Genomic DNA, 11911 nt, shown 5'->3' with positions numbered 1-11911 from the left:
GGGGGGTGTGCTAGGCTACATAGTAGCTGCTCATCTTTGGTGCAAAGAGCACTGGGTTTGGAATCTATAGGCCTGGGTTCACATTCCTATAGTTACCAGCTGTGCCATCTCAAGCAAGCATCTACATTTATCTAAGCCTCAATTTCCTTGTTTGTAAAATGGGGCTAATGCTGTGCCTCCTGAGGCTGTTGGATGGGGCCTGGGTGAGGAAATGCTTTGCCAGCACAAGTCCCTACCAATGAGAGGTGTAATTTTTATTAGGAACAAGGCAGGGCTGGTTCCTGGACAGGGCCTGAGGTTGAGTGGGCCCAGGACCTAGGCTGACAGCTGAGTCACCTTTTCCAGGCCAAGTGGCCTCTAAGGTGGGGAGACAAAAGAGTTGGCTAGAGGGGCTGGGCTAGGCATTCCTGAGCTGAAGCTGGGAGGAAAGCTGGGGCTGGGGCTGAGCTTCCTGGTGTCTGAGATGGGCAGAGGGTACAGACACCAGGATAGTAGGACCCTCAGCCACTGCATTCTTGGGGACAAAAGAGGAGCTGGGAAATCTGATTTCCTTACCTGCTTTTGCTCAAGAAGCAAGGAATGTATTTAAGGTACAGACTGGAGTGAGATGGCCTGGATTTGAATTTCAACTACTTACTAGCTATGTGACTGTGGGCAAGTTACTTTGTGCCTCAGTTTTCCTTACCTGTGAAATGTGACTAATAATAGATCCCACCTTATATCATTGTTGAGAAGATGACATGTGAGGCACACAGTATGTGCTCAATGCATGTGAAAGCCTCCCAGCCCCAGATGTACACACCGGCCTGTAGGGGTCAGCTCTGGCCCTCAGCTCCATGGGACAGTGGTCACCCTGGGAGGAGAATGATCTACTCCAGGGTTCTCTGACCTGGCAGCAAATTAGAATCACCTGGGGACATTTGCAGACATCTGGGATGGGGGTTCCAGATGTCAGCATTTAAAATGTTCCCAGGCAATTCTAACATGAGTCAGGGTGAGAACCCAGCACAGGATCACAGATTGTGGAGTTGGAGTGAGGTAGGGATCTCTGTGTGAGTAGAGGAGTCCTTGGAACGGGGTCACTCCTAGCTATAAGAGTTCGGCAAGGCCTTTAAATGTGCCAACTTCAAGGAGCCTTGGTTGCCCCTCAGGGAGGGCGCTGGTTGGGGAATTTCAGGGATTGTGTGAGAGGGTTTTTCTGAAAGGGCTCTGCACTCTACCAAGCACTGAAAGAAAGCAGTGCACTTGTTTATTGAATCTAGTGTAATAACATTTCACAGATGGGGAAACAGAGGCCTAGAGAGGTGCTGTGGCCTGCTCAGCATCCCACAGCAAGTCTATGGCACAGTTAGGACTCAAACCCTCTGAGGAATGCTTGGATCTGAAAGGTTGACACAGAAAGACTCTTTGAGCGGAGGGACAGATAGAACACACACCAGGGACCCCAGTCATTGAGCTGTAGTTTGAGAGATTCAAGTAAGACTTAAGAAATAACTTCTTGGCTAGGTGCAGTGGCTCACGCCTGTAATCCCAGCACTTTGGGAGGCTGAGGCGGGCGGATCATGAGGTCAAGAGATCGTGACCATCCTGGCCAACATGGCGAAATCCCGTCTCTACCAAAAATATAAAAATTAGCTGGGCGCCGGGCGCAGTGGCTCACGCCTGTAATCCCAGCACTTTGGGAGGCCGAGGCAGGCCGATCACGAGGTCAGTAGTTGAGACCATCCTAGTTAACATGGTGAAACCCCGTCTCTACTAAAAAATACAAAAAATTAGCCAGGTGTGGCAGCATGTGCCTGTAGTCCCAGCTACTCAGGAGGCTGAGGCAGGAGAATGGCGTGAACCCGGGAGGCGGAGCTTGCAGTGAGCCAAGATCGCGCCGTTGCACTCCAGTCTGGGCAACAGAGCAAGACTCCGTCTAAAAAAATAAATAAATAAAAATAAATAAATAAATAAATAAAAATTAGCTGGGCATGATGGCGCACGCCTGTAGTCCCATCTACTCAGGAGGCTGAGGCGGGAGAATCGCTTGAACGCAGGAGGCGGAGGTTGCAGCGAGCTGAGATCAAGCCACTGCACCCCAGCCTGGTGACAGAGAGAGACTCTGTCTCAAAAAAATAAAAATAAAATAAAATAAAATAACTTCTCAAGAGGTGAGTGCCATGGAGGTGGTGCCTGGAGTTGGGAGCCCAAGAGATGGTGGCAGTGCCAGGCCAGGGTCGGCTGTTGACCGTGGTCTGAGGTGGCCTCCCCTGAAGAACAAGTAACTCTGGCCAGTGGCTGTAACAGATACCTCCTGGGCACCTGTGTCTCACCCAGGCTTGTCCAGAGCCCAGGACCAAGCCAGTGACACATGCTCAGAATTTACCAAGAGAATTGTGCACCGAGCTCAGACTCAGACCTAGTCCTTCCAGCAGCCCTTACATGGGCCATCCCCTTTTACATAAGAGAAAACTGAGGCCAAAAACAGGAAGGGAGGCCTGGTCGGGGCCAGAACCTTTACACACCTTAGCCCAGGTAATCTTTTCTACACTGTTAATAAGCAGGATAAATTGCCCCTGTTTCAAAGATTCAATAAAATACATTGACTTGGCCCAGATCGCTTACTCTACACCTCTCCTAAGTCCCCAGATGTGACTCCCAGGAAAGACACAAAAAAGGGCTACCCAGAGGGATAAGGTAGTATCCACGGAAGCCCTCCCAGAGGAGGTGGGCCTTCAAATGGCCCCTAAATGACAGGCAGGAGGGAAGGATCTGGGAGGGTATTGGGGGTGGGGTGGCATGGGCAAAGGCCTGGAGGTGAGAGTCAGTCATTGATGTGAGAAGAGCAAGAAGTAGAAATGTAAGGAATCGTGGGGAGGGGAGTCAGAGCTGGATGAACAAGTGAGGGTTCAGCTGTAGAGGGTCTGGCCCGCCAGGCTGAGGGCCCAGGCTTTATTGTGCTGGGGGTAGGGAGACACTGAGGGTGAATAGGGGAGAGCATGTCAGAGCATGCCTCAGAAAGGTGGGAGAAATGCTGGCATGGAGGGCCGCCCCCTGAGTTGGTGGGGTGGCCGGGCTCTGCCAAGGCTATGTGCAAGCTGCCTGGACTGTGTCCAAGAATGGGCACAGTGACTCAACATTGAGAAAATCACTCCCCAGGGAGAAAGGGCCCCGATGAATCACCCAACTGAGGTGGGGAGGCTGGGAGGCCAGGAGGCTGGGGGCTCACTGAGTCACCCTCCAAGAGTTGGTGAGGAGGGGAGCTGCAGAGAGAGAGGCCGGCAGTGCAGTTGGGGGCGGAGATTCAGGTCAGACCACAGTGAGGGCTGTCGGGGGACTCTGCCTTCCCAGCATTCCCGGGTTTGATCCTCCTGGCCGTCCTGTGAGGGAGATGAGAAAACTGAGGCCCAGGAAGTGGGGGGAGGGGATCCGACCAAGGTCATGCGGCAAGTCGCTGGCAAAGGCCTAGCGAGACCCAAGCGCACCCTACAGTCCAGACCCTTCCCGCCGCCCCAGCCGCTTTCATGCCAAGCAGAGGCCTAAGAACCGGGTCGGTCCGGTCAGGGAGATGACCCCGGTGACCCACTGAACCCCCGGACGCGGCCCCTCCGGGCAGCCGGCAACTGAGGCCGGGCTGCGCCGCCGCGATGGGACGGCAGGGGGCGCAGGAGCGTCGCGGCTGCCGCAGGCGCCTGAACCCAGAAGCCGCTCTGCGGAGAAACGCGCTCCCGGCGCTCAGGTCCCACCGCGGAACTGCGGACCGTGTGGCACTGGGGCCTGCACCCTCTCCGGCTCCGGGGACGGCAAAACGGACCTGCCGGCTCAGGCCTGAGGGCCCAGTCAGTCGCGGCCGCCGTGTGTGCGCTCGGTGTCTGTGCGCACGTGTCTCCCTCGCAGATGGGCGACTGCTCCAGGGCCTGTCCGTCTCGGAGCGGCCTCCAACATTCTCCCGACATCCCCCTGCCTCCTAGATTGAGGGAGAGGAGTAAGCCCGAGGCTCCTGCGGTGTCCGCGGCCCCTGCCCCCCTTTTCCTTCTCCTTCCCTCCCTACCCCACCCCACTGCGCCCGTCTCTGCCTGGGGCTCTGGCTGGGCCCCGGGCCCCAAAGTAGTGGCGGGGAAACAGGGTGCGATCAGACAGGGTGGAGGCTCTGAGAGCGGCCCTTGCGAGATGCGAGAGAAGTGGCGACCGGGCGAGGGGCAGCGAGCGCAGGCTGACAGCAGGCCAGCTGGAAGGGCCGAGGGAACCCAGGGCGAGAGAGAAGCGCGGTGACAGAGGCCGGGGGTCCGGTGGGGTCAGAGGATCCGACGGGCAGAGAGGTGCGGTCCGCGGTAGCGGGGACATAGGCGGGGCCGGGGAGGGCCGGGGGCGGGCGGGGGGCGGGCCGGGGCGGGGCCGGGGCGGACACTCGGGCGGACCAGGCGAAGCTGTCGCGGACGCGCTGACCGAGCGCAGCGGCCGGGCCGGCGGGCGGGCGGGCGGGTGGGCGGCTGCGAGCATGGTCCTGGTGCTGCACCACATCCTCATCGCTGTTGTCCAATTCCTCAGGCGGGGCCAGCAGGTCTTCCTCAAGCCGGACGAGCCGCCGCCGCCGCCGCCGCAGCCATGCGCCGACAGCCTGCAGGTAGGGGGGCCCCGCGCTGGGCACCAGGAGAACGGGGTGTCCGGCGAGCGCCGGGCTGGGTCCGCCCACCCCTAAGCCCCCGAACCCTTCTCAGGGAGGAGACCCCTCCTCTAGTTCTGAATTCTACTCCTGTGCTGGGACGGCAGCGCAGACCAAGAGCCCTTGAAGCCCCGGCTCTCAGTCCAAACGTCACCCCAGACTCTGAACTCCTTTCGGATCCGGGGCTCCACCCCAAGCACTGAGCTTCCAGTCCACGGTGGGACTGCAGTGCACACTGAGAGCTCTGCCCAAGCCTCGAATTTCGTTTCCTTAGATTAGTGGGGACCCCTGCCCACACCTCGGAACCTTCATCATATATGTGGGACTCCCGGCACACCTGGACCACCTGAACCCTCAGCTATCCTACAGGACCCCACCTCAGAGCCGACCTCACGCCAAGCCCCAAACCTCCATTCCACAGCCTCAACTAGACACCGCTCAGATTCCCACCCAAACATCTGGACTTCAGTGCTCAGCCTGGACCATACCCCAGAGTGCAAATTTGTCCTTCCATCAGGGCTTCACTGGCCTCCTCTGTGGGACCCACTCCTCTATCCCTTCCCTCCCTCCCTCTGTGTTGGAGATCTCCAAGCCTTACCTCTGCTTTGCGGTGAGGAGGGGCAGGCTCAGAGAGCAGAGCTAGTGTCCCTGGGACCCCCTTGCATCCCATGTTCTCAGGCATGGCATGGTGTGGGCTCACGTGGAAGGGCCTGAACGTGGAGTGTGCTGCCCTCAGGCGGTGCCCAGGGGTCTGAGGTGGTGGGGGGATGATGCGGTGGGCACTGGCTTTTGTAACTTATAAAGCCCCTCATCCCAGCTGCCTTGGTCTTGATGGGGGCGGCTAGGGCTTGAGATAGGGAAGAGTAGACTGCAATCTGGTGTCAGTCACCTGCGGTGGGATGTGTCCAGGCTGGGTGGGTCTAGAGTGTATGTGTTTGTGTGAGTGTTCCTCTGTGTGTGCAGCACGGGCTGGGTTGCATGTGTTGTGTGTGTCTTGTGTGTAATCTTGTGTGTTGTACCGTGTATGAATGTGTCATCAAGAGTGGGATTATTTGTGGGGAGATTATGGAAAATGTGGGAATTGTGGGTCTATGGCATTGTGTGCTATGTGTGGCTGGGGAGGCAGTGTTGTGGCTGTGGAGTGGTAACTGGGTGTGTGGCTGTTGTGTGTGTAGAGAACTTGTGTGTATGTGGCTGTATGTCTGTCATTGTACAGTGGAGTTGTTGCAGGGGCAGCTTGCATACAGGGCTCTATATGTAGTTGTGTATGTTACTGGCTGTTGTGTGTGGCCAGGAAGGGCCACTGCAGGGGCCTGATGGTTTCCGTTGGGTCTCTTGTCAGAGAGGAGTTGGAGCAGGGGGGTGCTGTGTGTGCCAGTGTGTTTGCAGCCTAGGTGGCTGGCTTAGAGTCACTATGGCACATCTTGGGATTGCTTGGGGAATATATCTATTAGGACCTGAGTGCTGGTGTTTGAGTGTCATGTGTCTGTGTGGTGGCTGCTCCTGCGATTCTGGACAGGAAAGGGTTGCAGGCAGGGCTGAGGGGTCTGAGGTGAGGAGCCAGTTGACAAGTGTGTGAGTGTGTGTGTGTGCATGCATGTACGTGTGCATATGGGAGTGGGGTGGGGTGGGAGGAGGCAGTGGGCCAGCAGGGCTGTCTATGCTAAGGGGCTGTGTGTGCCCACAAACGTGTGACATTAGGTGTGCACGTTATCTATGCAGGCTGTGTCTGCATGTGTCTCTGTGTCTAGGTGGCGTGCGTGTTGAATTTAATTGGATGCATATGCCTGTGGTTGAGGAGGTGAGAGGTGTGTGAGGTGCGTGGTGGGAGACGGTGTGAGTGTGGTGTGAAGTGAGGGTGTGTGAGCTGTGTGACTTTTTGGTGTGACGTGTGGATTATGTGATCTTTTCTCCCCGTGAGTTGTGTGTGTGTGGTGAGGAGTGAGTGGGGGATGGACAGTGAGCTGGCGGTGTGTGTGTTGGGGGTGTTGAGGACTGTAGAATGTGCTGCGGTGGGAGTGTGTGCATGAGGTGTGTGTGAAGAATGAGGTCTATAACATTTGAGGCGTGTGGAATATAGCGGGTGTCCCCATAAATGTCTGTGTAGTGACGCATGTGTGCAGGAGGGCTTGGCTGCCATCCTGTCCTTGCTCCCCTCCTGATCAGGTCCCTAGAGATGCCCTGGAATGTTCTCCATGCCTCCCCAACCCCAACTGCCCCTACCCTTTGCCCTTCATCCTCCTTGCCTTGACCAAGTCCTTTGTTTTGGGTTTCCGGTGGAGCAGGCGCTGGACAGGCGGGCGGCAGGCGATGCCGCGGTCTGGGAACCTTTGTTCTTTTCCTCTTAGTTTAACTGGTGTTTGGGGCCCCGGTTTGGAGGAGGGTGTGGAGAGGATGCACGAGGCAGCAAGGTCACTGTGTTTACTACACCTCTTCGTCCTCCGCAGAAGGGAGGCATACGGTGCAGGCGGTGAGGCCTGGGTGGTGTCTTTGGTGGCGCCTCTTGGTATAAGAACAGCTTGGGCTGGGCTTGGAGTTTGCCAGCTCTGCAGTCTTAGTCCATGGTGGCCCAGCGCCCTTCCTGGCTTATGTCAGCGGGCTGAGCAGCTGAGCAGCCAAGCACCCGCTTCTCCAGGTTCACCTCCCCTCGCCCCTTCTCTGTGTGGCTGCAGCCCCTGGAGACAACCAGGAAGACCTCGATTTAGCTCTATTTGTGTTCACTCCAGGTCAGATGGAGCAGAAATAGTCCCCGTCCTCACAGAGACACTTATCTGAAAGGAGAGAGCTGGTCACACCTTTGGGGACCCTCTAGTCTGACGCAGTCTGTAGGGGGATCGAGGTCATGCCTTCCAGAGAGAGCTGTGGGAAAACCCTACTGGGCCACCTCCCAGCAAGTGCTTGAGAGAAGAAACATCCAAGATTCCTTGAGATTGGAAGGCTCAGAGAAGTCTGAGTCAGTCAGGGAAGGGCCTGGGGTCGATGCCACAGTGTCACACTCCAGAAGGTTCTCTGAAATGAATAGGCTTGAGCTGGACCTTGAAGGGGGTGTTGGGGTGGGCAGAGAAATGCAGCCTGGGGCTAAGGAAGGTTGTAGCCTGACTGGCAAAAGGGATCTTGCTGACCATTCCCCAGGCAACACTGTCTGGCTTTGGGTAGCCATCCCTGGGCCTCCAGCCTTCTCAAGCTTTCATGGTACCTTTTTTATCCCATTGCCTCTGGCTGGAATTATCTTCATCGTCATTGACACTGTCATCTTCATCATCTTTTATGCAGTTCTTTCCAAATACTAAGGTCCTTTCACAAATGTCTCATTTAGCAGATTAACTCATGTGATTGTCTAAAAGTCTTTATGGAACACCTGCTGTGTACCAGACAGGCACAGTTTTAAGTGCCGGGGTCATGGTGGTGACCAAACTGGCCTCATGGAGCTCTTACCTTCTGTGTCCAGACATGCTGCCAGTCGCCCACCCTTCTGTGTTTCCCCAGTCTGGGGCGCCTGGTTCTGTGGGGCTCCGCATGTACACCCTCTGGTGCTGGGGTCTGGCTCCTACCAGAATGTGAGCTCTGCAGAGGCTGGGCCTGAGTCTCTCCTCTACCCACCATGTGTGTCCTGAGCTGGGTCTGGCAGAGTCCAGATGCTCACACATATCATCAGATGACCGGAACTGCCCTGTAGGGTTGGCAGCCCAGCTCCGTCTAGGGAAACTGGGGTCCAGCGGAAGAGGGGACTAAAGGCATCTCATCAGGCACTTCTTTTACCAGTAGCTCCAGAGACCAAGAGGGGTCAGGTGACTGGTGCAGGTCTCACAGCAGGGTGGCAGGGCTGGTGTCAGAGGACAGCACTTCTTGCTGCCAGGTTGGGCTCTGGCCCCAGCACCATGCTGCTCTCTGGCTGGCCTCCGTGCTGCCTGCGGCGGGTAAACGATTATTAATGACCCCCCTGGCAAGGAGACAGGAAATGTTTCCCAGCCACAGCTGGGGACCTGCTCCCTGCCAGCCCCAGCTATCCATACCCGCCCTGACCATGGCGTCAGTGCTGATGTTATCTTCGTTCTGCCTGAGTCTTCTTTGCTCCTTCTGCCCATCCCCTCACCTTCCTGATCTTCACATCCTAAGGGTAAATGATGACACCCTAAGGGTAAATGATGAGAAGATACAGAGCTTTCTTTTCCATATCCCTGTCCCTCACCACTTTCTCCAACCTGACTCATCTCTACCTTCTTCCTTTTCCCACGTCAGCCAGAAGTAGCTCTTCCTCCAGGAAGGCTTCTCTGAATGCACAGCCAGCTCCTCCAGTGGCCACTATCTTGGGCCCGAGGCACTGAGTCCCCCTCATTGCAGACTCTAGTCCTCCACTGATGATTTGCTCTGATGGTCTTAGGGCTGGCCTGGGAACTTCCTGAAGCCTGTCCCTAACTCCTGTCTTAGGACTGACATGTGGAGGGTCCTCCCAGATGCCACCTCCAGGAAGTCTCCATTTTCACCCAGCCCAGGGATTCTTACCTCCTTTGAGCACCCTGTCCTTCCTGTCTGAGTTACACATGTGTACTTCCAGGACTTCCTAGGTGGACATTGGTGAACACCTGCTATGTGCCCAGCAGAGAGGGTGGGAAGAGATGAGCAGGATGCAGGCCTTAAAATCCCCACACATTCCCCCAAGCCTGAGCAATGTTGCATCAGCCCCATGGCAGGTGGCACAGACCTGGGTATAGGGCTGGGGGCGGGGAGGTGGGGAAGCAGGGAGTGATGTTGGTAGAGTGTGTGGAGAGGGCAACGAAGGAGATAAACTCAGGGGCCGTGGTAATATAAAGCAGGGACCCCTATTTCAGCCTAGAGTGGGAGGGAGGGGCACGTTGGGGAGCTTCCAGGAGGAAACAAATCTAGACTGAGAGCTAAGGGTCAAGCCAGGAGAAAGTTCTGGACAGAGGGGAGAGAATGGTTATTGTGAAGGTTTGTTGGTGGCAGACAGGGAGGAGAGCCTGTGACAGCACCGCTCCATGGAGCAGGCCCCTGGGTGCCAGGCGTCTGGGTCCAGGGTATGGGAGCGGTGAAGCTGGCCCAGCAAGATGGTGCAGGACTTGTAAGCCATGTTAAGGACTGCGGACTTGTTCTGGAGGGAAATTGACCCTTGGGAAGAGTTGAGGGAAGAGATATGACAGATCAGATCTGCATGCTCGGGAGCTTCCTGGACCATGGTGTGGAGACTGAGGGGGAGGCTGGTGTGGCCCAGGTAAAGGGGGTGATGAGGCCTGGACAGGGAAATGGCTAAAGAATGCAGGGGAGGGAATGGAGTGGCCAGGGCTGGTGGAGGGAGCCAGCCAGCTGTAGACATGAAGGTCAAGGGAGGAGAATGCTGCCTCACCCAGGTATCTGGGTGGGTTTTGTGCAGTCTCTGAGAGGTATAGGAGGGAAGACAGGGGTTAGTGGCAGATGCCTGGGCCTGTGTCAGGGCTCTTTAAAGACCAAAAGGTCTTGGAAAAGCCTCGGAGGAGGTCATGAGCTTTGAGGTTAAAGGGAGACCTGAAGCCCACTCAGGGCTGCTATAGCGTCACCTGTAACATGGGGAACTCGGGATCTGCCCTGGGCAGAGTGTTCAGAATTCAATAATCGAAACAATCTGTGAAATATAATACTTAATAAAATTCAAATCCAAAAATGTCTGAGTACATTCCAAAATGAGTAAAAATGTAAATTTATGAAAATGCTAAACATACGTGATTGTTCTAATGTAAATTGTAAGCCTCAGCTGCTTCCCAAAACTTTGGATCAGGCTCCCTTGAAGCTGCTGCCTCTGATGTGGCTACCCCCTGTGGCTTCAGGACCTTCCTGTTCAGCTCCCTTGAGAGGAGCCGGCAGGGCCCCTCCTCTGCAGAGCCTGTACTCTGGCTGGTGGCTTCAGGGGGCAGGCATTCTGCCTTTCCTGTCCCCCACCCTAAGGGAGTTGGCCTTGCATGCCTCCCATCCATGGTTGCCTCTACTGGGGGCTGCCACTGGGAGACAGGAAGGGCATGGGAGTTGCAGGAGCTCAGGGTAAGAGGGGCCGAGAGCTCGTGGTATGGAGCGGGAGCGGGAAGGTAGGGTGGCCAGAAGAATGGAGAGGGCCGGGAGTAAGAGCAAAGGGAGACAGGCAGAGCTGAAGAGCGGTATCGCCCCAACATCAATACTGGTATTTCAGAATAGAAAAGCTGTGCCATTTCCTGAAACATCATAATGTTGAAGTCCAATCTTGCAGTCTCTGAGCTGGGCATTCCTTGGCTCCCACTCTCCAGTATTCTTGCATGAGACCATTTTTCTGGGCTGCATTTTCTCACTTGTAAAAGGAGGAAGTTGGGGGTCAATATCTCCCAGCGATATATGAGCTCTAGCTCTAGAAGTGTAGGATTTTGAGAATCTGGAATTGTCAGTCTGTGGGGTTCTAACTGGGACAATTCTAGCATTCCTTGACTCTCAGCTCCCAGCCAGGGCTGTGTGGATGCGTGGTTGTGTGATTCCGACATTCTGAGACTTTAAGATGCTGAGGCTCTAGGAGCTAGAGATACGGACATTCTGTGAATCTAGGATTCTAGGATTTGATGGTTTGATGATTCAATGGTTCTAAATGGGGCTGCTGGGAAGAGCTGCAACCACCTGCCTTGTTAATGTCAATGTTCAGTTATTAAAAACATAACAAGAAGCAATGGAGACAGATAGCTCAGAATGGTGGGCGCTCCCTCCACTCCCAGTGAGGGAGGACAGGAGAAGCTGGGCTGGCCTTAGAGGAGAATAGAGACCTTTACAACCTGGATCACACAGGCTGTTTCTCCTGTCACAACAGAACTGGTGTGTGTACATTCGAGAGACCTGCCACTCTCAAAGCTTGCAGACTAAGGGGCTAATTTCCTTCAACACTGGCCTCTATTCCTTAACCATTTCAGACTGGGCGGAGAGAGGGGTTGCTACCCTTTCCAAAGTTTCTGGGCAGAAATGGCAGCAGTGGAGGAAGGAGAGGCCTGCTTACTCCTGCCCCTTCCCTGACAGTCTGTGGGGGGAAAACAGGACATGAATACTTCCTGGACACAGACATGGAAATGCATGAAACCCTGCCTGCGAGGGCCCCGCGTCCATAGGGCTCAAACAAGGGCAGAGGCCAGGACAGCCAGTGGGGTCCTGTCAGCACCCTCTCAGTATAGGCTGAGGAGGGAAGACCCTGTTCTTGCCCCAAGGGTGGCAGTGAGAAGGGGTCAAGGAAGGGAGTCCCAGGTCAGGCACCGGAAGTGCTGACAGGTC

General features: G+C 55.6%; 1 protein-coding gene across 23 annotated transcripts in view; it reads left to right on the top strand.

Annotated features, from left to right (window-relative positions):
• PDE2A (phosphodiesterase 2A) overlaps nucleotides 1–11911 on the top strand; it is a 100235-nt gene that overhangs the window by 27992 nt on the left and 60332 nt on the right. For 15 of the 23 annotated variants that reach the window (XR_013403319.1, XR_013403320.1, XM_077961324.1 and 12 more), the window contains 1 exon segment: nucleotides 4531–4606. Coding sequence is in view for 19 of the 23 variants with exons in the window: in XM_077961324.1 (XP_077817450.1) it covers nucleotides 4531–4606 (76 nt within the window). In the remaining 4 variants the exon portion in view is untranslated. 23 annotated transcript variants of the gene reach the window in all.

This window comes from Macaca mulatta, chromosome 14 (genome assembly GCF_049350105.2).
Source record: "Macaca mulatta isolate MMU2019108-1 chromosome 14, T2T-MMU8v2.0, whole genome shotgun sequence".
NCBI classification, from domain to species: Eukaryota; Metazoa; Chordata; class Mammalia; order Primates; family Cercopithecidae; genus Macaca; species Macaca mulatta.
Note: the sequence above shows the minus strand (reverse complement) of the source record. Positions and strands in the feature narration are given on the sequence as shown.